This window comes from Buteo buteo, chromosome 24, assembly GCF_964188355.1.
Source record: "Buteo buteo chromosome 24, bButBut1.hap1.1, whole genome shotgun sequence".
NCBI lineage: Eukaryota > Metazoa > Chordata > Aves > Accipitriformes > Accipitridae > Buteo > Buteo buteo.
This window is the reverse complement of record NC_134194.1, coordinates 7,228,397-7,248,769: the sequence shown is the minus strand read 5'-3', so window position 1 is coordinate 7,248,769 and position 20,373 is coordinate 7,228,397. Positions and strand designations below refer to the sequence as shown.

Here is a 20,373-nt window from a genome sequence, read left to right as displayed (position 1 = left end):
CTCCTGCCAGAAGAAAACACCCCAAAACCCGCCACTTTTACCAAACGACCCCAGCACAAGCTGAAACTTCACGGGGTGATGGCAAAAGCCAGCATGGATCCTGCCTTCGCCCCTCACATCCCTTCTCCCAGGGGGCTGGGGGGAGTTCACGAGTGGAAGCCCCCCCGAGGCAGCCCTGCTCCGGCTGAACCCCAAACCCGATGCAAGGGTCCTGCTCCCCTTTTTTCCTCACCCAGGAGAGAGTACCCCCCGCGCAGGGGGTAGCATCCTGAGTGCAGGGGACCCCAGGGTCAGTGCATTCCCGGGGTGAGGGTGGTCCCACTACCCTGCTTGGGACGAAGCACCCCGGGTCCAGGGCGGGGACACCCTCGGGTGGAGGGGCCCCCAGGGCCGGAGCACCCCCGCCGGGCTCCCAGGGCCAGCCCCGGGGGCGGGCAGGCTGCAGCCGGGGGCCCTGCCCGCGGCTCGGGGGTGCAGAGCACCCTCTCCCGGCGCTGCCTGCGAGCAGCTGCCGGGACTCCTTTTTTTTTTTTTTTTTTAATTATTAATTTTTTTTTAATTTTTTTTTTTTTTTTTTCTGCCTGCCAGCTGGGGCGGCTCGTCCCGTCCCTGTCCCGGTCCCGGTCCCGCTTCCATCCCGGTCCCACCGGGCAGCGGAAAACCTCTCTCCGGGGGATGCAGAGCCCCGCGCCCCGCGGCTGAGCGGGCTCCCGGCCCGGGGGGGGCTCCATGGGCTGCACCGGCAGCGCCCTGCGCTGCTGCCCCGCCGGCGGCAAGGTAGCGGCTGCGGGGGGGGGGGGGGGGGGCTTGCTGGGCTGAGCTGGGCTCGGGCTGGGCTTCGCGTGGGGTCGGGACACGCGTGGGGTCGGGACACGCGTGGGGTCGGGGCTCGCGTGGGGTCGGGACACGCGTGGAGCTGGGGTTCGCGTAGGGCTGGGGTTTGCGTGGAGCGCTTGTACTGCTGGGGAGGAGGTGTGCTGGGGGCACCCGGCGTGGGTGTCGTCCCCCCCCCCCCCCGCTGCCCCGGGGAGCTGCGGAGCTGGGCAGGGAGGTTTTCCCCCGCTGCGTGGGACCCCCACTGGCGTTGCGGTGGGGGAGCCGGCACGGGGCGCAGCGGGAGTTGGCAGACACCTGCCCTGCTGCACCCTCCTGCACCCCTCCGGGTTCTCCCCCCACACATCACGGGGGTGCACGTAAGGGAGTGCAGTCTCTGGGGTGACAATGCCTGTTGGAAATGCTTGTTCCATATAGGACGGGGACGGGTTCCCCCAGCTAGACCTCTGCCATCCTCCCACGGCATCCTCCCTTGTGCCTAAAGTTGGGTCCCCCCTTGTGCCGGGTCCCCCCTTGTGCTGAAGGCGACAATTCTGCAGGGGAACGCTCTGAGTCCCCAGCAGATCTCGGTGCATTGCTCTGCGCTGAAGAGCTCTTCTGTTGAGTTAAGGTCTAGAAATTATCTCCTGCTAATTCTTATTATTTTTTGACGTGCTCATGCTGCCTTATCGCCCCGCCATCAGCCTCAGGAGTTGTTTGTGAACTTGTGAAGTTGCGAAGTTGTGCTGTGCGTGCTGGTGTCGGTGGGTTGTGGTCGCTGAAGGGTGGCAGGGGCAGGAGGAAAGTCAGAAAGCTCGTAGTGCCAGCGTGCCCCCTTACCCGGGCGGCCCTTTGCGGAGGCAGCTGTGAGAGCTCGGCTGCCCAGGACCACGCGGCCAAAGCACAAGCCGCTGCTGGGATGTGTGGGGGGAGCAGGCACGGAGCTTGCACATCCCCCGGAGCCAGCAAGTGCCTTTATTTACAGCACTTGCAGGCTTGGCTGCTTCTTTATATCATGGGAAAAAAAAACCCCACTCCTCCTTATGTCATAAGAACAAACACTTCTGGGCTGGTTTGTGACTCTGAGAGCTCCCAAGAAGGAGCATGGCACAGGGAGAAACAGCAGCCCCGAGGGCCCAGATGTTGAGCATCACACATTTACCGAAATACGGAAATTTGAGTCAGTCATTTTTCTGCAGACGCCTCCCTTCCTGCACTTGCCCGCTCTCGAGCTTTCTGCTTAGCCTTGCGGCGCTGCTCACCGCAATTTGTGCCCCATAAAACAGCCCTGCTGCTGTGACTAAATTGCAAGCTAATCCCGAAAGCAGCACCAAAAATCCCCTTTATGGCAAAAAGGGGTAAGGGCGGGTATCGAGCTGCTCCTGCCCAGGTTCTCGTGTCCAGGGTACCAAAAGGTGGGATGGGAGACCTTCACCCTCCCACTGCTGATGGGTGCACTCACAGAGCTGGTCCCTTGGGGTTGCTTGGGGATGGGGGAGCCCTCAAACCCCAGGGGCGAGCCCGGGCAGATCGTGGGTGCACATCGCGGGGCTGGGGGCTGTCGTCATGGGGCTGGGGGCCGCGCAGGCTTTTGGGGCCAGTCCCAGGTTGGAGGTGACCTTGGGGAGCCCGTGCCGGACTGGGTCCGGTGGGCGGACGGCATACCAGGCGCCGCTGAGTGCCCCGGGGGAGGTGGTTTGGCAGCCTCGTCCTTCCCGTCACCGGTCTGCGGGCAGCGGGGCGATAAGGGGGCACGGGCGCAGGTGCCGCGGCCAGAGCCCGGCCCCGAGCTGCGGGCACTGTCCCCGGGGGTCCCTTCCCCTCTGGCTCCATCCGCTGCGCTTAGCCCCTCATGGTCACCGCTCGCCCTTCGGTCGTGCTTCCAGCGTGAGAAAGGCCAAGACACCTTCCCGAAAGATCAGGGCTGAGGCTTGGCCGCCTTCCAGGGCTGGGGTGAACTTATTTTGGAGATATAGGCACTATATGTAGCAGCAGGAGCCGGGGAAAGGTCAGGATGCAAAACTCGGGGCTGTCAACGGCGTGAAGGGTTTGCGTAGGGTTTGTGGCACAGATCTGACTGTACGAGAGGTGATAGCCATCTTGTAACACAACCGTCGCCGGAGGAAAAACAGCAGCAGAGTCGAAGACAGGTCCCACGGACCTGTGCCAGCGTGGCTCTGGCAGCACTGAGCATCTGCTGCAGGTCCCGGGGAGTTTTTAGGGCCATGGGCCAAATCCTGGCCCCCTTCTCTACAGCCACAAAGCAAAACCTCATCCCCAGAAGCAGAGTCTGGATTTAAATGCTTGTTTCCTGTCTTTTTGTGATTTCGTTCGCTGGCGGTAAAGTTGCGTGGTTTAATTGCTTAACATGTAAAACAGAAAAAGAGGAAGAAAAATACAGTACAAAAGCTCACCTCACGCTAAAAGCTGAAGCAGAGGCTGCAGCTGACCCAGCTGCCCGCAGCTGCCCGCACTGTGCTGGCTGCCTCTGCGTGGGTGCTCCCCACCACTGGCACCTTTCCAGATGCCTCAGGTTCTGCTGAAAATCCTGATTAATCCATCCATAAACAGTTTTGCTCCAGACCATTAGAAATACTTAGTTCTAAGAAAGTGGATGCTTTTTTTTTTTATTATAGCTAGAAGGTATTTTTTGGCATGAGCATCCTCAAAGCCGAAGCCAGAGGTTTCCAAGCCGAGACCTTACAGGATAGGCAACGCTGCCGATGGTCTGCACCTGCGGAAAGTTTCAGGCTGCTTCTTCCCTGGGGCCAAAGCTGTTCCAGCTGGAGCAACTCCCAACCTGCTCCTTTCACACGCAGCGGATACCAGGACTGTCTTCCAGCTCTCCAAAATGTGCCAGGCGATAACAGAGACACGGGTGCCAGATGCTGCTCTGGACATGGCAGCAGAAGGTGCCTCTATATTTCAGTTAGTTTTCAGCCACATTTTGCTTTTCACCCTGGCTTTGGCGGTGGAGCTCTCATCCCAAAGGACAGTTGGGTACTTAGGAGTAAAATTAGCTCCAGACACTATTTTAATTGCTCCTAGAGGTAGGAGGGCTGCCTTGCTCCTAGCCTCGGGGCAGGTATTTAGATTTGTCTGCTGATGCTGGCATACCTCTTGCTCCCTTTAGCCATTTCTGAGTTCAGTGCAGTTGTCTCAGATCACCCTCCTTGAGCAGCGGAGGAGCTCTGAGGCCCCGTCCCGCTGGGTTTGGGGCACGGGGGAGAGATGGAAATGCCCTGGATCCGCACCAGTGACATTGCCCATGCTACGGGGATGATCAGGAGTGACCAGCCCTGGGCTCTTTGTCCTTGGGCATCACCTTTGCCAGCAAGTGGGACACATGCAGCGGAGGGGGTTTAGTTTGGGCAGGTGAGGTTTGGGGGTCGCTCCTGGAGGAGGTACCAGCATCCCGCTCCCGGCAAGGCTCAGATCATCCAAACCCCTTGGGGGCTGCGTGACCCTGCCGTGCCAGGATGGTTCCCCTGCACACCCTTTGCTTTGTTGCAGTAAAACCTGGAGGGGGCTTTTGAGGTTCCTGTGATGCCCCCGGGCTTGCAGAGCCCCGACTCTTTCATCTACCCCCCCCTCCCCAGACTCCAAAACCCAGCACAAGGACATGGGGTACATTAAATAGCAGGCAGATGCACATCAGCATGAGATGGGTGCAGGGTCAGGCTGGGACCCTTTGCAAGCAGGGCTGCAGGGTTTGGCAGCATCCCAGCGCACCCTGCATTCGCAGGGTTGAGCCGTGTCGGCAACAAGAACAAACCCTGCAAATCCCAACTGTCTGGTGCCTCCTCACCCCGCTGCCTGGGCCGCGTTCAACGCCGCGGCCGCTCACGCCATAGAAGGGAAGATAAAGCTGTGGCTTCCCAGAGGCTCGGAGTTTTCCTGCTCTGTCTGGCAACTGCGCTTCCCTCCAGCTTCAGAAGGGGGGCTGCAGGGGAGGCGGAGGCAGGGACGCCTGTTTGCTTTGCCTCGCTTTTTTCCCAAGCCAGGCTCCCTAATCTGGTCTGTGTTTGGCCATGCCGCTGACAGCGCGGCCGAACCGGGGTGCAGCCGGCACAGCGGGGTCCCCGGTTCCCCACAGGCTGCAGGGCTGGTTTCGTTAGGGACTGGTATTTTTAGGGGTGGCTTTGCCGGGGGCTGGAGAGGAGCAATGTCTCTGCAGGTGGATTCCCTCACCCACGGTGCATCTGCACCCCTGCCCAGAAGCACGACCCAGTGATGAGCATCAGGGGCAAGACTTGCCCCTCACCGGGGAGGCCAAGCTGCGAAAGCAGGCGAGCTTTGCTTCTATCTTTCAGCAACAGATAAAAATATATCCACCTCTTTTTTTTTTTTTTTTTTTTTCCTCTTCCCCTCCGAGTGGCTAAATTAAACCCATGCAGGGCTGGAAGGCATCCCGCGGAGCTGTGTTGCTGAAGGCAGCTCCCAGCTCTGGGTTAAATCAGCCCCGCGGCAGCAGTGGGAGCGTGCGGGAGTGCGCGGGGCATAGCAGCACATTCCTGCGCTCCTGAGGTCATTGCTTGTGCCGTCGCCAGCCCTCGCCTGCTGCCAGCCCTGCACGGGGTCAGCATCGCCTCTGATTTATGGTTATTTTTAATTTCTCACTCCTGCTCCGGCACGGGCTGTGTCAAAGCCCAGCTGTGTAAAGCACCGGCAGAGGGGGGTGTTTGGGGTGCTGCAAGGTGCCGGGGACCAGGCTGACCCTGAGCATCCCAGGGCAGGAGGAGGGTGGCAAGGAAGCGCCATAGCCGGAGCCCTGCCAAGTGCTGCCTGCTCTCCCCCACCAAATATTTTGCTGCCGGAGCCTATTTTGCACCAGCACCATGGCAAGGGGGGGTTGTGAGCATCCCCCAGGTTTTCCAGCCGGTGGCAGACCATGCCACGGGAAACGGCACGAGCTCGGGGCTGCCTGCCAGGCGGTGCGTGCGCACCCATGGGTGCTCGGGGCTGGCAGAGGGCAAGGCGTTGGGGAGGGACCGCTGCTGCTCGAGCACCCCTGTTTTAGCAGGGCTGAAGCGTGCTCAGCGCGGGGTGCCTGGCCGCAGGGTGTCCTCTGCCTGCAGCCACCTGCCCCCGCTTTGTCCCCCCCTGCTCCAGTCCCCTCTCTCTCTGCCAGAGACAGCTAAAAGCCCAGCAGCAGAGGGAACCGGCTTCCCAGGAGCTCACGGCCTTGAAGACAGAGAACGGTGAGAAAATGTGTGTCTCCCCTCCCCGCTGTGCTTTCTCGGTGTGATATTAAGAAAGCAGTAGGACAGACCGCAGGGCTGCCAGCCTGTGCCGGGGCTGTGGAGGATGGGGATGATGGCTGCAGCCTCCCCATGGCACTGGTGCAGGTGGGCAGACCTGATGGCATCCCAGAGACGATGGCATCCCATCCTCTCGGACAGACAGGGTGTCCCCAGGGCAGGAGTCCTAATGAACTGTGTGTCCTCTCTGAGCCTGCCAGCGCCATCCCAATTAGTGCTAATTTGCACCAGTGAGATGGGGGGGAGGTATTTGTCCAGCGGGAAGAGGACAGGGGCTGAACTTACCCACCACGCTGGCAGGTCGGCTGCCAGGACACCCAAGCAGCCCAGTTAGCAGGATGCAGCCGGCGCTGTTTCAGCTGCGTTTGCGTTGCAGCCAATGCCACCCTGTTGCCTGAGGATGGGAAGGAGAAGGCAGCACTGCGAGAGGAGCGGACGGAGAGCACGAGACTCCTCCAAGGCCAGGAGGAGGAGGAGAAGCGGTTGCGGGATGCCAGCCAGGTGGGCACCGCGAGAATCACCCAGGACATTAACAACCAGGTCGGTCGAAAAGGCGGGTGCTGCTGGGGGCAGCGGCCAGGCAGGGAGCGTGTGGCTGGCTGGGACTTGCCAGGCAGCGATCATGGACCTGGCACACGCTGGGCTGGGCTTTCCTGTTTTCAGGAGAAGGAATGTGTTAGGAAGGGCTTAGGAAGCCTGGAGCGGTCTGGCAATGAGTCACTGGGGGTGGGGAGGGCCAGAGCATCCCTTAATGCTGGGTCAGACGTGTAGGGTTTGTCATCTCCCTGCTTCCCAGGTGGAAAAGGGAAAAGACCTGGAGGAGCAGTTTGATGCCCTGAGGAGAGAGCACACAGAGACCCTGCAAGGTGCGTGCTGGGACAGCAGGGCTCCCCCCACCAATGCCAGTGCCCCTCTGGCTTCATGTGGGTTCGTGGGGATGCTGCCCCCCGCTCCATGGCACTGGGGGGCTCAGGTGGTACTCGCTGCCCCAGTGTCCCCACGCCAGTGACACTTGGCTCATGTCCCCCCTGCAGAGCTCCAGAGAGCACATGAGCAGGAGAAGGTGCTGCTGGCAGAGTCCTACCACAGGTCCCAGGCAGCCCTACAGGTACCTGCGGAGAAATCCCTGGGGAGGGGGTGCTTGTGGAGGGCTTGAGGACCATCTGCTCTTCAGCCACGGTTCCCCAAGCTTCTTGGTGGCCACCTCCATCCCCGGTGTGCCCGGGGACCATGCAGGCTCCTCCAGCCCTGGGGTCATCAGGGTGGCCGTAGCCCAGCAGTGCCCCTGCTCAGGAAGAGACGCGTCTCATCCCGCTTCTTCCCCGGCTGCCCTAGGAGACGATCCAGGTGCTGAATTCCCAGCTGAAGTCCTTCCAGGAGAGGATGAAGCGGGTGGAGGAGTCGCTTTTGAGCACAGACTACAAGAAGCACATCCAGGTGTGGGGAGGGGTGTCAGGGAGGGGACTTGCCCCTGGGGTGCTGGTCCAAAGCCAGGGGTGCTTCTGTGATGGATGCTGAGAGCAGGGGGGGGGGCTGGAGACAGGGGGGTACAGGACAACTGAAGTGGGGAGCAAAGCCCTGTTCCTGGGAGGTGCGCGGGCTTTTGGGGTCCCTTGAACACAAGTGATGGGTGAAATGTGGTGCCTTGTGGGTACAGACCCATCCTGGGCCATGCAGGGCCCCAGCTGAGAGCCCTGGCCCACTGGGGACACATGGCGGGGGGGGTAAACCATGGCAGATGCCCCGAGTGCCCACCTTGCTGGAGCTGCTGCACCCCTTGTGCCCTGCAGGAGCACGGGAGTCCCAGCCCCTTCTGGGAGCAGGAGCTGGAGAGCTTGCACTTTGTCATTGAGATGAAGAACGAGCACATCCACAGCCTGGACAAGAAGCTGCTGAACCTCGAGACTGTGGTGGGTTGAAAGGGGGAGGTCACGGGTGGGCTTTTCTCTTTCCATCTCTTTTCCCCACCTGAATCCCGACCAGAAATTGCAGCTGAAGTGGAGGCGGATGGAGCCCGGTTCCTCTCTTGGAGTGGGGAGGGGACACAAGTGCAGTGCCACCGCACTCCCACCAAGCCAGCGTTCTCCCCAAGGTGGGGTGGCGGGGGTTTTGGAGGTGCTTTCCATCTCCCTCCTCACCCTCATGCCCCCTTCCAGGTGGAGAGGAACCTTCTGCTGGAGGAGAAGGTGAAGACTCTCCAGCAGGAGAATGAGGACCTGCAAGTTCGCACCCAGAACCACTTGGTCATGGCGAGGTAAGTGCTGGTCCCACGGGCCCACCACCTCCCCGGTGCACAGGTGGCATCTTCAATGGGGGGAAGAGATGCCAGCGGCAGGGGGGAATAGATCGCAGCCTGCTGTGCCACCGGTGGCTTTGCAGGGAACGGAGGGGGCTCGCGGACGCTTTTCCCGGCGGCTCCGGCAGCGCGTGCCGTTTGCCCGCAGGCAACTGTCGGAGGAGCTCCTGGCCGCTCGCGGGGCGCTGGAGAAGGAGGCGCAGCTGCGGGAGCAGGCTCGCCGCGAGAAAGAAGAGCTGCTGTACCGCGTGCTCAACGGGGGGGACGGCACCCCCTTCCCCATCGCCGCCAGCGAGGTGCCCCTCATCGCCACGTAGCACGACGCCGGCCGGCACCGCGCGCTGCCGGGCGGGGGGCTGTTGGGGCTTTCCTCCAGGCATGCGAGCCCAGGGCTGCTTTCACAAAAGTGCCCCCGCTACCGGGGCAGGCCCCCGGGGCATCCCCGTCCGACCGGGGTGATGGAGCGTTTCACAGGACACGTGCGCTTGCCTTTCCCCAGTCTGCGTAGGGCTGCAGGGGGACTCCAGCCACCCCCCCGTGCCATCCCTGCAACCCCTTCCTCTGGTGGGAGGCCGTGGGGGGCTTCCTGGGGGTAAAAGGGGTCAGCCAGGACACGCAGACAGGCATTGGGCCGGATCCGACCCAACGCTTGGCTCTGAGCGCAACCAGCGTCAGGGCTGCCCGAGGGAGCGAGGCGAGGAAGATGAGGTGGTCAGTGGGATGGGGATGAGCACCGGGAGGATGAGGAGGGTGCTGTGGACATGGTGGTGTAAAATGCCTTGCTCCCTGGGGAGCATCCCTGGGAAACGGGTGGCCAAACCCAGGGCCGAGCCAGGGGGCTTTCATGGGGCAGCAGCAAAGAGCAGGAGGGACAGGTACAGTTGGGTATATCTGCCACCTCCAGTGCTGCCCTTGCTGTAAGTCATGTCAACCTGTCCCATTTTGGGGCTTGGCCTCCTGCTCAGGCTGCTGTGAGCCAATGCCACCCATTCCTGCCATTTCCAGTGAAAGCGGGGCTTCCCCTGCCTGTGACCTGCCTCGCTCCCTGGGGAGGAAGGCCAGGCAGGACTTCCACCCATGCCTTCCTCTCCCCATCACCTCCTCCATCTTCAGCAAACAGCTCCCAGGGATCACTCCTGCAGCCCAGGTGTGCCCCCACTCACTGCCACAGAGATGCCAAGCCCTCCTTGTCCCCGCTGCCCATCAGCAGCACCACCAGCCCCATCTTGTCCCAAAAAAACAGGCAGAAAGTGCATGCCCAGAGGTGCATTCGGGGAGCAGAGCATCCTCCCGAGGGAGAGCAGGCTTCAGCAGCAGCTGCCAGCAGGTCACATCCCTCCCTGTTCTGAGCCAGTGCATCCCCATCGGGGAAGATGCTGCCAGCATGGCTGCGGGTCAGGGCTAGATACACACAAGTACTTTCCACTGGGTGCACAAGTGTGGTGGGACAGTCACTGCTCCGGGGGTCATCACTGGCCTGTCCCCTCTGCAGGGCTTTTTAGCCAGGGGGTGTGTGTGTAAGTGCATGTGTGTGCACCAGGCCAACGTGCTACTGGCTGTAGCAATTACAGGTTTATAAGAAGCAGCAGCCTCAAGAATCCCATGTCAGTGGTTTTGGGGACCGGTGCAGGAACATCTCACAGCAGGGCTGTGTGCTCCGCACCTAGGGCAAGGGGAAGATGAGGGTGGGTGGGAGCAGGCGCCACAAAGCCACCACAAGGGAACCCCAGAGGAGACCCCTGCTGCCGGTCCCCCTTTCCTGCTCCTTCCCTCGTTTCGTTCATTTCAATGTGCTCCCAGCACATGGCAGACCCCAACCCTCCCAGCCCTGCCAAGCTGGTGGGGCCACTGCAGCAGCCGCTTCCGTCCTTTGTTCCAATCCTTATCGGGAAAATATCGGCTGAACAAGGCAGCTAGGAAGGCAACACAGATGCAGGGTCCAGCTCTCAACAGAGAACCTCCATGGGGTGCCCAGAGTGGGAAAAGGGGGTGCCTGATGATTAGACCCATGTGCCTTCAAGCCAACCGCTGCTCTGCACGTCCCCATGGCTCTGAGGACGGGTGGTGGGACAGCCTCCAGCTTCGCCCAGCAACCTCAGGGATGTGGAGGAACGCACCAGGTGGTGTAGCACCAAAGCAGGGGTCATGGGGCAGGTTGCTGCCCCAGCAAATCCTGCCTAGCTGTAGTTGAAGGGAGCAGGATGGCTACGCAAAGGGAGATGAGGCTGGCAGGGTCAGGCATCCCGCTCCCCCTGAAGGCACATGCTGCGTGGGACCCAGAGGAATGTGCCCAGCTCTGGGAAAGGGGAGTGCTGGGAACCGAGGAGGAGGAATAAATGAATCCAGAAAAGGACTTGACTTACCCACAGTAAGGAGGAAAAAGCCCAGCACAGGCAGTGCCTGCGTGGTCACAGGGGACAGGCAGGTCAGCCCTGCCTGCCTTGGGGTGCCGAGGCAATATGAAGGGTCAGAGCAGCACGAGAAGCCTCCACTCTGTTCTGCTCTGAACAGCTGAGGGACAGGGTGGGCAAGAGGACAGGGAGAAGTTGGGGGGCTGCAGGGAGAGGTTTCAAAGGCAAAAAACAACCCCAAAACCAATGCACAACCCAATAACAGCAGCAAGAACACTTGTCTGCTTTATCCTCTCCAAACAAAACTCCTTCAGCAGGGGCTTGCCATGAGGATTCAGGTTGCTCAGGGAAGTTCACCAGACTCAGAAGAAAACAGCACCCAGGGCTCGTGTCAGGGCTGTGCCGCTCCGCGGGACGGGACCTTCAGCCCAAGGGGCCTCTTTGCCCCTTGGGCACAGGGTGGAGGGAGCCAGGCGCTCTGGGACCAGCCGTCTCCTTTTATTGCCCTGGAGCAGATGGGCACCAGGCAGTCCCACAGGGCTCTGGGGACACCTCCATGGCCATGCTTCCCAGTGGCTCCTGGGGGGCTGCCCCTTTGGGCCGGCGGCTCTCGGTGCTGTGCCAGATCCCGTAGCCAAAGTAAATGAGGAAACCTGGGAATGGGCAGAATAGGTTGGAGGGGTTGTCTCTCTTCCCTTCCAGCCACAAAGTTCCCACTCCTTTGGGCCACACATCAGAGGATGGGGTGCTCCTGCCACCCTTTGACACTAAAATTCAGCATCTCCTCCATCCGCCCACCACCGCTCTGCAGCCAGCATTAACCCCTCAGGCTCTCAAACCACCTATGCTTCACCCAAAGAGGTTGCCACCAGCTCCAGGACCTCGAGGGAGGCTGAGCTTACCGATGGCCATCCAGAGCAGGTACCGCAGCCAAGCGGCTGCACTGAGCCGGGCCATCAGGATGCTGTTGATGGTGATGCTGAGGAGTGGCAGGAAGGGCAGGCAGGGAACCTACAGGGACCAAGCACAAGGCAACAGGATTATGCCTTTGCCCAGAGGTACTGGCCCACCCACGGGCAGGGGTTTCACAGCCCACTTGGGCTCTTTGCTGCTTTGGCTAGTTGCCAACAGGCAAGGGGAAGCCCAGCCTGGCCGTCGGGCTGTGAGGCTCAGAGACCTGAGCTGGGGCTGCAGCCTGTGCTGGAAAGGGATGCTCGTGGAGGGTGGTTTGGTTGACAGGTCCTGCACCAGGGCAGGAGGTGCTGCAGGATTTAAGGGGGAGGCAGTAAACCACTAGCAAAACCAATCCAGGGTGTCAGGACCGGGTTTTTGTACTGGAGAGCAGGTCTGGTTCGTGCAGCAGGCACTGGGCTCGGCTGGGGCTGCAGGAGGTGCCCCTTTGGCCTGTGAGACACAGGGCGAAGAACGAGGCAGCCCTCGTGGTCCCTACGAAAAACCCAGCGAGCCGCCTGATGCGCTTTGTTCAAGGTGGATGCAGCAAAAGTCTGCCTGACCTGAAGCAGAGCGAACACCCCCCCAATGCAACGTAACCCTTTCCCCACGGAGCTGTGGCACTTGCCTCTCCTCCATCCCCCGGGTCCTTCTCCCTGGGGCCAATCCCCAAGGGCTCAGCTCTGTGCTCACCGTGAAGGATGCTCTCTCCCGGCTCTGAGGCTGCCTCCAGACGAGCAGAGCTGCCACCAGGATCCCCAGGAGAGGCAAAACCAGAGTGGCAATGCACCAAGCACCCCCAGCCCGGAGGCAGGGCAGCCCTGCGGTGCTCCCCCAGCTCAGGGCGCAGACCAGGGCGGCTGCGGAGGGACCACGGCAGCGTGTCAGGGCAGCGCTTCCCCGGGCTGAGCCCGACCCTCTCCCGGGGTGCAGCAGGCTGGCTGCCATGGTGGGAGGGAAAAAGGACAACCAGGGGACAGGCCTGGGTGGCTTGTCATGGGGGGTTTAGCTTTTTCCTCCAGCCTAGGAAGCAGAGGGAGTGGGAGGTTTCCCAAGGTCCCGTTGGGGCAGCCAGCCGGACGGCAGTCGGGGGAGGGCAGGAGGGAGCCGGGCAGACCCTGCCTGCATCCCGCTGCCGGGTGGTTTTCTGTGAGCAGGAACCTGCCAGCCCGTGCTACAGCAGCTATGTCCCCCGTGGGTCCCCCCACGCCAGCTCCCCGTAAAGCCCATCCATCACTCCCGGGCGTACCTACGGCTGTCAGAGCCCAGGCCACCACAGCAGAGGAACACGGCGTGGGATGCAGAGGTGGTCGGACAAGGTGGTTCCACCAGAGCTGCACAGCCGGGACCTTCCCCGCAGGAGTGTCCCGAGTGCTGGGTCCAGGCTGGTACCTGAGGAGCAGATATAGGATGACAAGGCACCTGAGCATGCACCTGCAGTGCACCAAGGCCAGTGCCTTGTCCCGGGCATGGCCAGCATCAGAAGTTGGGTGAGCCCTGTCCCCTGTTCTCAGCAGTCTCACCTGAGCAGCAGCACACAGCCAGCCACCAGCGAGTAGGCCAGCAGCGTGCCAATGGACATCACGTCAACCAGGGCTTTCAGGTCAAAGAGGAGGGCCAGAAGAGCTGCGGGGATGAGAACCCCTTTCAACCTCCCGGCAGAGCTGGCAGCGCTGCTGCTATGCCCGTCTCAGCCACGCTCTCTCTGGGTCCCCCTGACACCCAGTGCAACAGGATTCAAGCACCTTGATGAGCTGGTGATGCTTCGGTCACCAGTGCAAAGCATCCTGCCACCTCCTGCCTGGCAGCTCAGAGAGGCTGAACTGATGTCCAGGACAGCATCAAGGCCAAAATCTTCACCCACAGTGAGGACACCTCTCTCTGGGTGGAGAGATATTGCTCAAAAGCTACAGGCAAGCTAGGGGATCTGTGTTGTCCTGCTGAAAGAGGACATCCACTAAGCCCTGCTGAAGGTTAAGGGGTAACCCAATCACTCACCCACCTGCCACTGCTCCAGACACCAGCGTTGCCACCACCGGGCAGTGACGGCAATTCAGTTTGGCCAGAGGTTTGAAGAGGAGCCCGTCTCGAGCCATGGCATACAGGATCCGTGGCATGGGGAACATGGAGCCCAGGAGGCTGCAGAGAGGGGAGGAGATGGGGGAAAAGAGGGCAGGCATCCAGGAGCTGCCATCCTGCCTTTTGCTCCTCCTTGGGTACCAAGGGAGCTCCTGTTCATCCGTACAGTCCATGCCCTTCTCAAGACCACGCTGACAAGACCATCACCTCCCTCACCATCAGATGAGGGACAGTATCAGGGAAGTCATGTCCACAGGTGACCAGGAGCCCTGTGCATGCCGAGATACCCCAGCCTGCTCCTGCGGTCACGGTGCCACCAAACACCCAAACGCTTCCTCCAACTTTGGGCTAAAAGCAGAATGTCAGGGGGGTTGGTTGCTCTCCTTGATCAGCAGGGGCCAGGGTGGGAGCAACAGGGTTTGTGAGGAAGGGCTGAGGGACTTTGGCCAAGCAGGGCAGCCAGAAGGAAGGGGTTGGGGATAGCTCCTGGATGTGTTATAGCTCCAGCACAACCTTGCTCTGAGCCACAGAGCTGCCATCAGAGGAGTCCCCTCACCTGGTTGTCAGGGCACACAGTGACCCCACAGCCACCGCGTGTTTTGCGCTGCTCCAGCCAACGTATTCAAAAGCCGCTGGGAGCGGGGTCATGGTGTCTAGGAGGTAGTAGGGCATCATCAAGGTGAGGGCGGCAGACACCCCGAAGTATGCCAGGAAGCAGATGAGGAGGGAGAGGATGATGCCCATGGGGATGGATCTCTGTGGGTCCCTCACTTCTTCCCCTGGGGATGACAAGCTCAGCTGTAAAAACAGATGCTCATTTAACATGCATGGCATGCTAAGAGCCCACCTCAGGCTGGAGACCATATCTTGTATCCCCCCCATGAGATGGGACACAGAGACCTTCTAGCAAGGACCACTAGACCTCCTGGGCTCCAGGGTTATGGGGATAGGGACTGTCTCTGCTTCAGGATTAGCCCAGTCATGCCACATGGACTCTTACAGTTCCTCCTCTGAGCACAGAGGGTACGAGAGAGCGGCTGCGGCACAGAGCCAGGAATGTGCCTATTCCCAGCCCAGCCCTACACCAGCTCCAGGGGCTGCAGGGAGAATCACTGCCCTGGCCCCCCAGCCTGCAAGGGGAAGGTCCTACCAGCATCTCTCCCTGCCTCACCCGTGGTAGCGATGCAGTCAAATCCAACAAAGGCATAGAAACAGGTAGAGGCTCCAGCCAAGGTGCCAGTGAAGCCATAGGGCATGAAGCCTCCCACCCCAAAGGCACTGGTCATGTTGGCAGCCACAGACTGGTTCCTGGGAGGAGGAGGAGGAAGAATCAGGCAGTGCAGAAGGGTCAGTGCAATGGGGTCAGGCTGAACAGTCCCTCCAACCTGCTCACCCCTCCAGCATCAACCCAGCAGGGCTTAGGGCTTTGGCTATTTGATGCATTGCCAACAGGGCAGGGAGAAATGGCAGAAAGTGGGATTTCCTGGGATAAAGCATTAGGCGGATGAGCCAGCCACCCCCATCCCCCTCCGAAGGCAGCACAGGGAGAGCAGAGCCCCTCATACCCAGCCTTGTGGGCAGCTGCCCGTGGCAGGTCATCCTCCCTGAGCTTCCAGTTGCTCAGGTCGCCTTTGATGAAGCCACTCACTGTGACAAAGAGCAGGACAAGCACGTTGAGAGCTGTGAAGGCTTTGTTGACCGTGGTGGACTCCTTCACTCCAAAGGAAAGAAGCCCTGGGGACAAAAAGAGCAAAACTGGCCAAGCCCCCTGGACGACACAATGCCCAGAGTAGACTTTACTGGGGAGGGTGGAAAAGGGGGAACAGTGGTACAATCAGGAGAATCTGCAGGTTTCCCCAGATTCCCCTTGTATTCCTCATTCTTTGCTCAGGGAAATGGCAAAGCCTCAGAGGGGTCAGCACCATCCTGAAGACCCTGCAGTGGGGTGAGAAGCACATCCCGCATGATGGAGGGTGGCACGGCGGGAGGCATCCTACCTGCCAACAGGACCACCAGACCAGCGGCAAAGGCATCCGGGTGCTCTGCCAGCCCCACAGAGCTCATGGCCGCGTGAGCACCCAAAAACCTTCCCATCTTCTTGCCGAGGAGCTGGTCAAAGGTAGCACTCCAGGCCCGGGCAACGCTGGCGGTACCTGGGGAGAGGTGGCAGCTGGGGCAGCGATGGTGGTGGCTCTGTGGGGTCTGGGAATGACACCCAGCAAAGCCACAAATGCAAAGCAAAGATGGAAGGATCAAAAGGGCCTTATACCGATGACATAGGACAGCAGCAGGTTCCACCCAGCGATGAACGCCCACAGCTCACCCACTGTCACGTAGCTGTAGAGATAGGCGGACCCAGCCAGCGGCACGCGGGCCCCGAATTCGGCATAGCACAGCCCTGCCAGAGCAGACACCACGGCTGCGATCAGGAAAGAAAGGATGATGCTCGGGCCAGAGCTGGTCTTAGCCACTTCCCCTGCCAGGACGTAGACACCAGCCCCCAGCGTGCTGCCCACTCCCAAGGCGATGAGGTCCACGGTGGAGAGGCAGCGGCGAAGGCTGGAGCCCTCCAAGCCAACTGGGACTTGCTTTCTGCGGGAAAGCATCTTCGAAACAGAGAGAAGGCAGCCCCAGCACGGCATCTGTGGGAGAGGAAAGATGCAGGCGTGAGGATGCTGCTGCCCTGTGGGCACTGCCCTGGGGATGTGACCCAAACCCAGCCTGAACATTTTCCTTGCAGCTCCCACCATCCACGCAGTGCTTTCTGGACTCCCTGGGTGCTCCCTGTTTTCTGTCTCTGCCAGAAAAGCAGCCCATTTTGGAGCAAGATGGAGCTAAAGTGGCTATGTTGCTCTCTCAGCCCTGGTGAGAAGTGCAGCAGTGCATGATTTGGGTTTGCTGGGCTCTGTCCGATTCATGCTATGATGAGAGGGGACAAGGACACCTACTTGTCCTCCTGCCAGCTCAGAAAGTGCTATTGCTCCAGCAGCATCCCCAGCAGGGACGCACAGCCAGCATTGTCCCAGCTGTGATGCTGACACTATTTGAAATGCAGAAACCACGCCAGAGAAGGAGGGATGGGAGATGCTCTGCTCCTGGAGCAGCTGTTCGCCTTGAAGTGCACCAAGAAGGTCCCATCTGCTCAGCTGAAGATGCTCCCACAACACCCATAACTGTGGGTCAATGGCACAGCTCAGACGGGCCATCAGCCTGTACAGTAATGCTGTGGCTTGCTTGGGTCACTGATGGGGATGTCAACCCAGCAGAAACCCCAGCTTGCGAGATATTTATGCTTGGGGCAAGCGAGGTGCTTGGTATGGCATGCCTGGGATTGGCATGCCTTCCCCCATCCTGCCCATCCTTCCCCAGGAGCTCCCAGGACTGGAGAAAGGGGGGCTGCACGCCTCCACATCCACATGGTGCTGCCAGGACCTCCAGGTTACCCCGCAGCAAAGCAAAGTCCATGCTGCATGCTTCAAATCCCGTAATCCGCTACTTACAGGGCCAGGGACCTGGCGGGAAACCTTGCCCACCGTTACATCCCACCAGCACCAAAGATCACAGGGCCATGTGGTCCCTGCTGTGGCATGGAGCTCGGAGGGGACAAGGACCATCCTGGGGCAGTGCCTGGTACCCTGACCCACAGGATGAGGTGCTTAAGCCCTTGTGGCACAGGGAAGCCCCAACCTCCAGGACAATCCCTGTGTCTCCTGGGGGCTGGAGAGCTGCTGCCCAAGGCCAGGCCAGCTGGGGATACCTTCCCACCTCCCAGCAGCACCCACCCACTGTACACCAGTCCCACCCAGGGCATCTCGCCCTGATGATTTTCCCTTCTGCAAACAAACTACTTACTCCAGCCATCCTTTGGGCAAACTGCTCCAGCTGCGAGCTGATGGGAAGGGTGAGTACCAGGCAGGCTCAGTTACACTCTCCCCTTAAATCCCTTTTGGGAGCACCCTGGCCCTCCCCCAGCTGACCACCACTCCAGGCTGCACAATGGGAAATCTATGCAGAAATATTTTTCCCACAACGCCTTCCAAATCATACACACAAGCCTGCAATGCTAATAGGCTCAGAGGCATTATTGAGGGAGTTTAATTAGCATTTCAAAGTTGCCTGTGCAGGTGGAAGGGGGAACCTCTTCCCTCTGTGCCCAGTCCCTCACACTGGGACCCTCACCTCAATCTGTGGAGCAGGTTTTGGAGGAAATCCAGGCAGAGAGAAGCAGAACCATGGCCAAGTCAGGATGTAGGGGTGCACACACCTATAGCTGTGACCATACCCAGGCTGAGCTGTCCCCAGGGAACACAGAGGGAAGTCAGCACATCCAAGAATTGACTGCAGCAGCAAGGCAGAGGAGCACAGACCCAGCTCCATGGGATGTTTGCAGCAGCACATCCAGCTGTAGCTCCTAGAAGCAAAGTCCTGAGTTTGCCTGCACTTGCCAAGTATTTGGACACCAAAACTCCAGTTGCAAGACCTTATCACAGCCCCATTACATAGAGGCAGCAGCCTCAGATGAAGAAAAGTACCAAATTAGCCCAAGTACAGCTTGTAACAGAGCAGACAGCAACACCATCCATTGCTGACCCATCCAGCCTTACCCTGGGAGCAGGGCTGGGGCTGCAGCTCTCAGCCCGAGCAATGCCTGCTCCATCCCCTGGGCTCCCCAGGTCCTGTCCTAGTCAGGGGGTTGCAAGGGTGCAACAAGACATGGGTGCTCCTCCATAGGGAATAAAATGGGTGCCAGAAATAACCCTGCCACAGTGCCTCCCTCCTAGGGTACAGCCCCCAGGGACTAAGCAGCAGTATACAAGCAAGGACCAGGGTGAGTCCAGGGCTGGGCTTAAATGGGGGCCCAGACTTGTGTGGATGGGGGTCCCAGGTGAGGCTGCTCAGGACCAGTAAGGCATATAAGTGCTCTCAAGGCCCAGCACAGCTGTTCTGTAGGGCTGTTCCTAGCAGGGAGGGGATAGGGGGAGGTTATGGTGTGACCTGGCTGGTTGTCAGTACCTTGGGAGAAGAAGACCAAGACTGAGCTGTGAGGAAATGCTGGGAGCTGGTATTTTGGGGTGAGGAGCTAACTTTTATTTTATTGTAGACAGTGCATAGGCTGACTCTGCCTATAGTATTTGGGGACAAAAACCTCTTAGCCTGTGATGTAGTTCAGCATATTCTCTAGCCTTCAGCTTGCAAGGAGCGGAGGAAGTGGGCATCAGCCATGCAGGAACAAAGCAGGGAAGGCTCTAGAGCACCTAAAGCATAGGTGTATGCTCCAGCCACAAGGCTGCCCTGTCCTGGCTGTACGGGGCAGCCCCATGTCCCCAGTGCACCCTGTGAGCTGCTGGGCTGGCTAGCACCTCTGGGTCAGGGGGGGCTCAGCACACCATGAGACAGCCAGGGGTACCGGGAGGAGAGCAGGACTGTTGCCCTGCATTGCAGTGCAGGGTGAACAAAGCCGTGCTTGTCACCCACGCCGTCTCACATGAGCGAGGTCTCCGGACACTAACGCCAGCCCAAGGGAACATTGCCCTGAGAGAACAACAGGGCACGAAGGAGCGGCTGGTGTTAGCTGGCCACGAGGGTCTCCCCCTCCCAGGGTGCCTCCAGTCCGCTGGGGGGGGCACAGCCCTGTGGCTGAATGCCAGACATTGGGCATATCACACCCAGCCTGGGGTCCCTGCTGCCCAGGACCACCATCTCCCAGGACAGGCAGGGCTGAGCAGCTCAGCTGCCTTGTAAGCCCCAGGGAGATGCTCTAGCCAGTGGGTACCACCAGGGCTTGGATGCCTGAAAGGTTACGTGCCAGCAGCCTTCAACATTTCAAGGGGGGGGCCTTGGTTCTATCTGCTCCTGCTGGTGTCACCCAGAGCACAGACACCACTGCCCATGGCTCCTGGGGAGCTCCTTCAGCTCTTCTGGCTGGGGAAAAGGGCGGTGGTAAAGAAGGAGCGGGGTTAACCTGGGTGAGGCAGGGAAGGAAATGGCTGCGGGGCACTGCAGGCAGCGGTACAGCCTGCCAGGAGCATCTTCAGGAGACTCAGCCTGCATCTCCACCCGCGGCTGTGCTGCAAGGTCTTCTCATCCCTGCGTCTGCAGCATGGGAGGGAAGGTTGGAGGGGGACACAACGGTGAGCTGCCTCTCCCCGGCTCCCTCTGCCAGCTCAGCTCCTGCCCCACAGATGCTCCTTGCAGAGCCCTGGTCAGCATGTTCCCCCTTCAGCAGGTCCTGGGGGGGCCAACCCCACTCCCCCCCCCCCAGACCCTTGGCTTTTGCAGAGAGAGTCAGGGATAGAAGATTCCCAGCCGTGACCAAGGAACGGGGTAGTTTGGTGCGGACGGAGGTGGCTGGCAGCAGGATGAACCCGGGAGGCAGAGGGGTACCCTACAGCCCGGTGTTCACCAGGAAACGGGGTGGGGGGGGGGTGGACGGAAGGGGTGAAATTTCCGCAGCTGAAATGCAACCACCGTTACCGTCTTGCATTGCACGCGTCACCGCTGCTGGCACCCAGCCCCTGCGTGCACCGGTGGGGCTTTTCTGCTGCCTGACCCCCTTCCCCACACCCCGGCGAGGGGCAGAGCACCTTCCGCCAGCGGCATTGGGGTCCCCCCCCCTTGCACC

The 20,373-nt window shown here is 60.3% G+C and overlaps 2 protein-coding genes across 7 annotated transcripts; one reads left to right on the top strand and one right to left on the bottom strand.

Annotated features, from left to right (window-relative positions):
- Nucleotides 1-586: 586 nt before the first annotated feature.
- On the top strand, nucleotides 587-8,820 carry CCDC69 (coiled-coil domain containing 69). 3 transcript variants are annotated; one of them, XM_075056375.1, is made up of 9 exons: nucleotides 587-777; nucleotides 5,945-6,014; nucleotides 6,451-6,575; nucleotides 6,871-6,940; nucleotides 7,109-7,182; nucleotides 7,410-7,511; nucleotides 7,865-7,984; nucleotides 8,231-8,328; nucleotides 8,519-8,820. In XM_075056375.1, exons 1-9 carry the CDS (start codon nucleotides 730-732, stop codon nucleotides 8,685-8,687), a joined length of 876 nt encoding a protein of 291 aa, XP_074912476.1. In that variant the 5' UTR covers nucleotides 587-729; the 3' UTR covers nucleotides 8,688-8,820. The 3 variants fall into 3 exon arrangements, with proteins under 3 accessions (XP_074912476.1, XP_074912475.1, XP_074912478.1); XM_075056374.1 differs by having other exon boundaries at nucleotides 6,451-6,614; XM_075056377.1 differs by lacking the exons at nucleotides 6,871-6,940; nucleotides 7,109-7,182.
- Nucleotides 8,821-10,927: 2,107 nt separating this feature from the next.
- LOC142044189 (cationic amino acid transporter 2-like) lies at nucleotides 10,928-18,608 on the bottom strand. 4 transcript variants are annotated; one of them, XM_075056361.1, is made up of 12 exons: nucleotides 17,931-18,608; nucleotides 16,021-16,393; nucleotides 15,749-15,904; nucleotides 15,317-15,485; nucleotides 14,923-15,059; nucleotides 14,308-14,530; nucleotides 13,675-13,811; nucleotides 13,196-13,298; nucleotides 12,922-13,064; nucleotides 12,366-12,532; nucleotides 11,624-11,732; nucleotides 11,094-11,374 (listed from the first exon to the last, which is right to left on the bottom strand). In XM_075056361.1, exons 1-12 carry the CDS (start codon nucleotides 18,147-18,149, stop codon nucleotides 11,220-11,222), a joined length of 2,091 nt encoding a protein of 696 aa, XP_074912462.1. In that variant the 5' UTR covers nucleotides 18,150-18,608; the 3' UTR covers nucleotides 11,094-11,219. The 4 variants fall into 4 exon arrangements, with proteins under 4 accessions (XP_074912463.1, XP_074912464.1, XP_074912462.1 ...); XM_075056362.1 differs by lacking the exon at nucleotides 12,366-12,532 and having other exon boundaries at nucleotides 10,928-11,374; XM_075056363.1 differs by lacking the exon at nucleotides 11,624-11,732 and having other exon boundaries at nucleotides 10,928-11,374; nucleotides 15,317-15,398.
- Nucleotides 18,609-20,373: the final 1,765 nt, after the last annotated feature.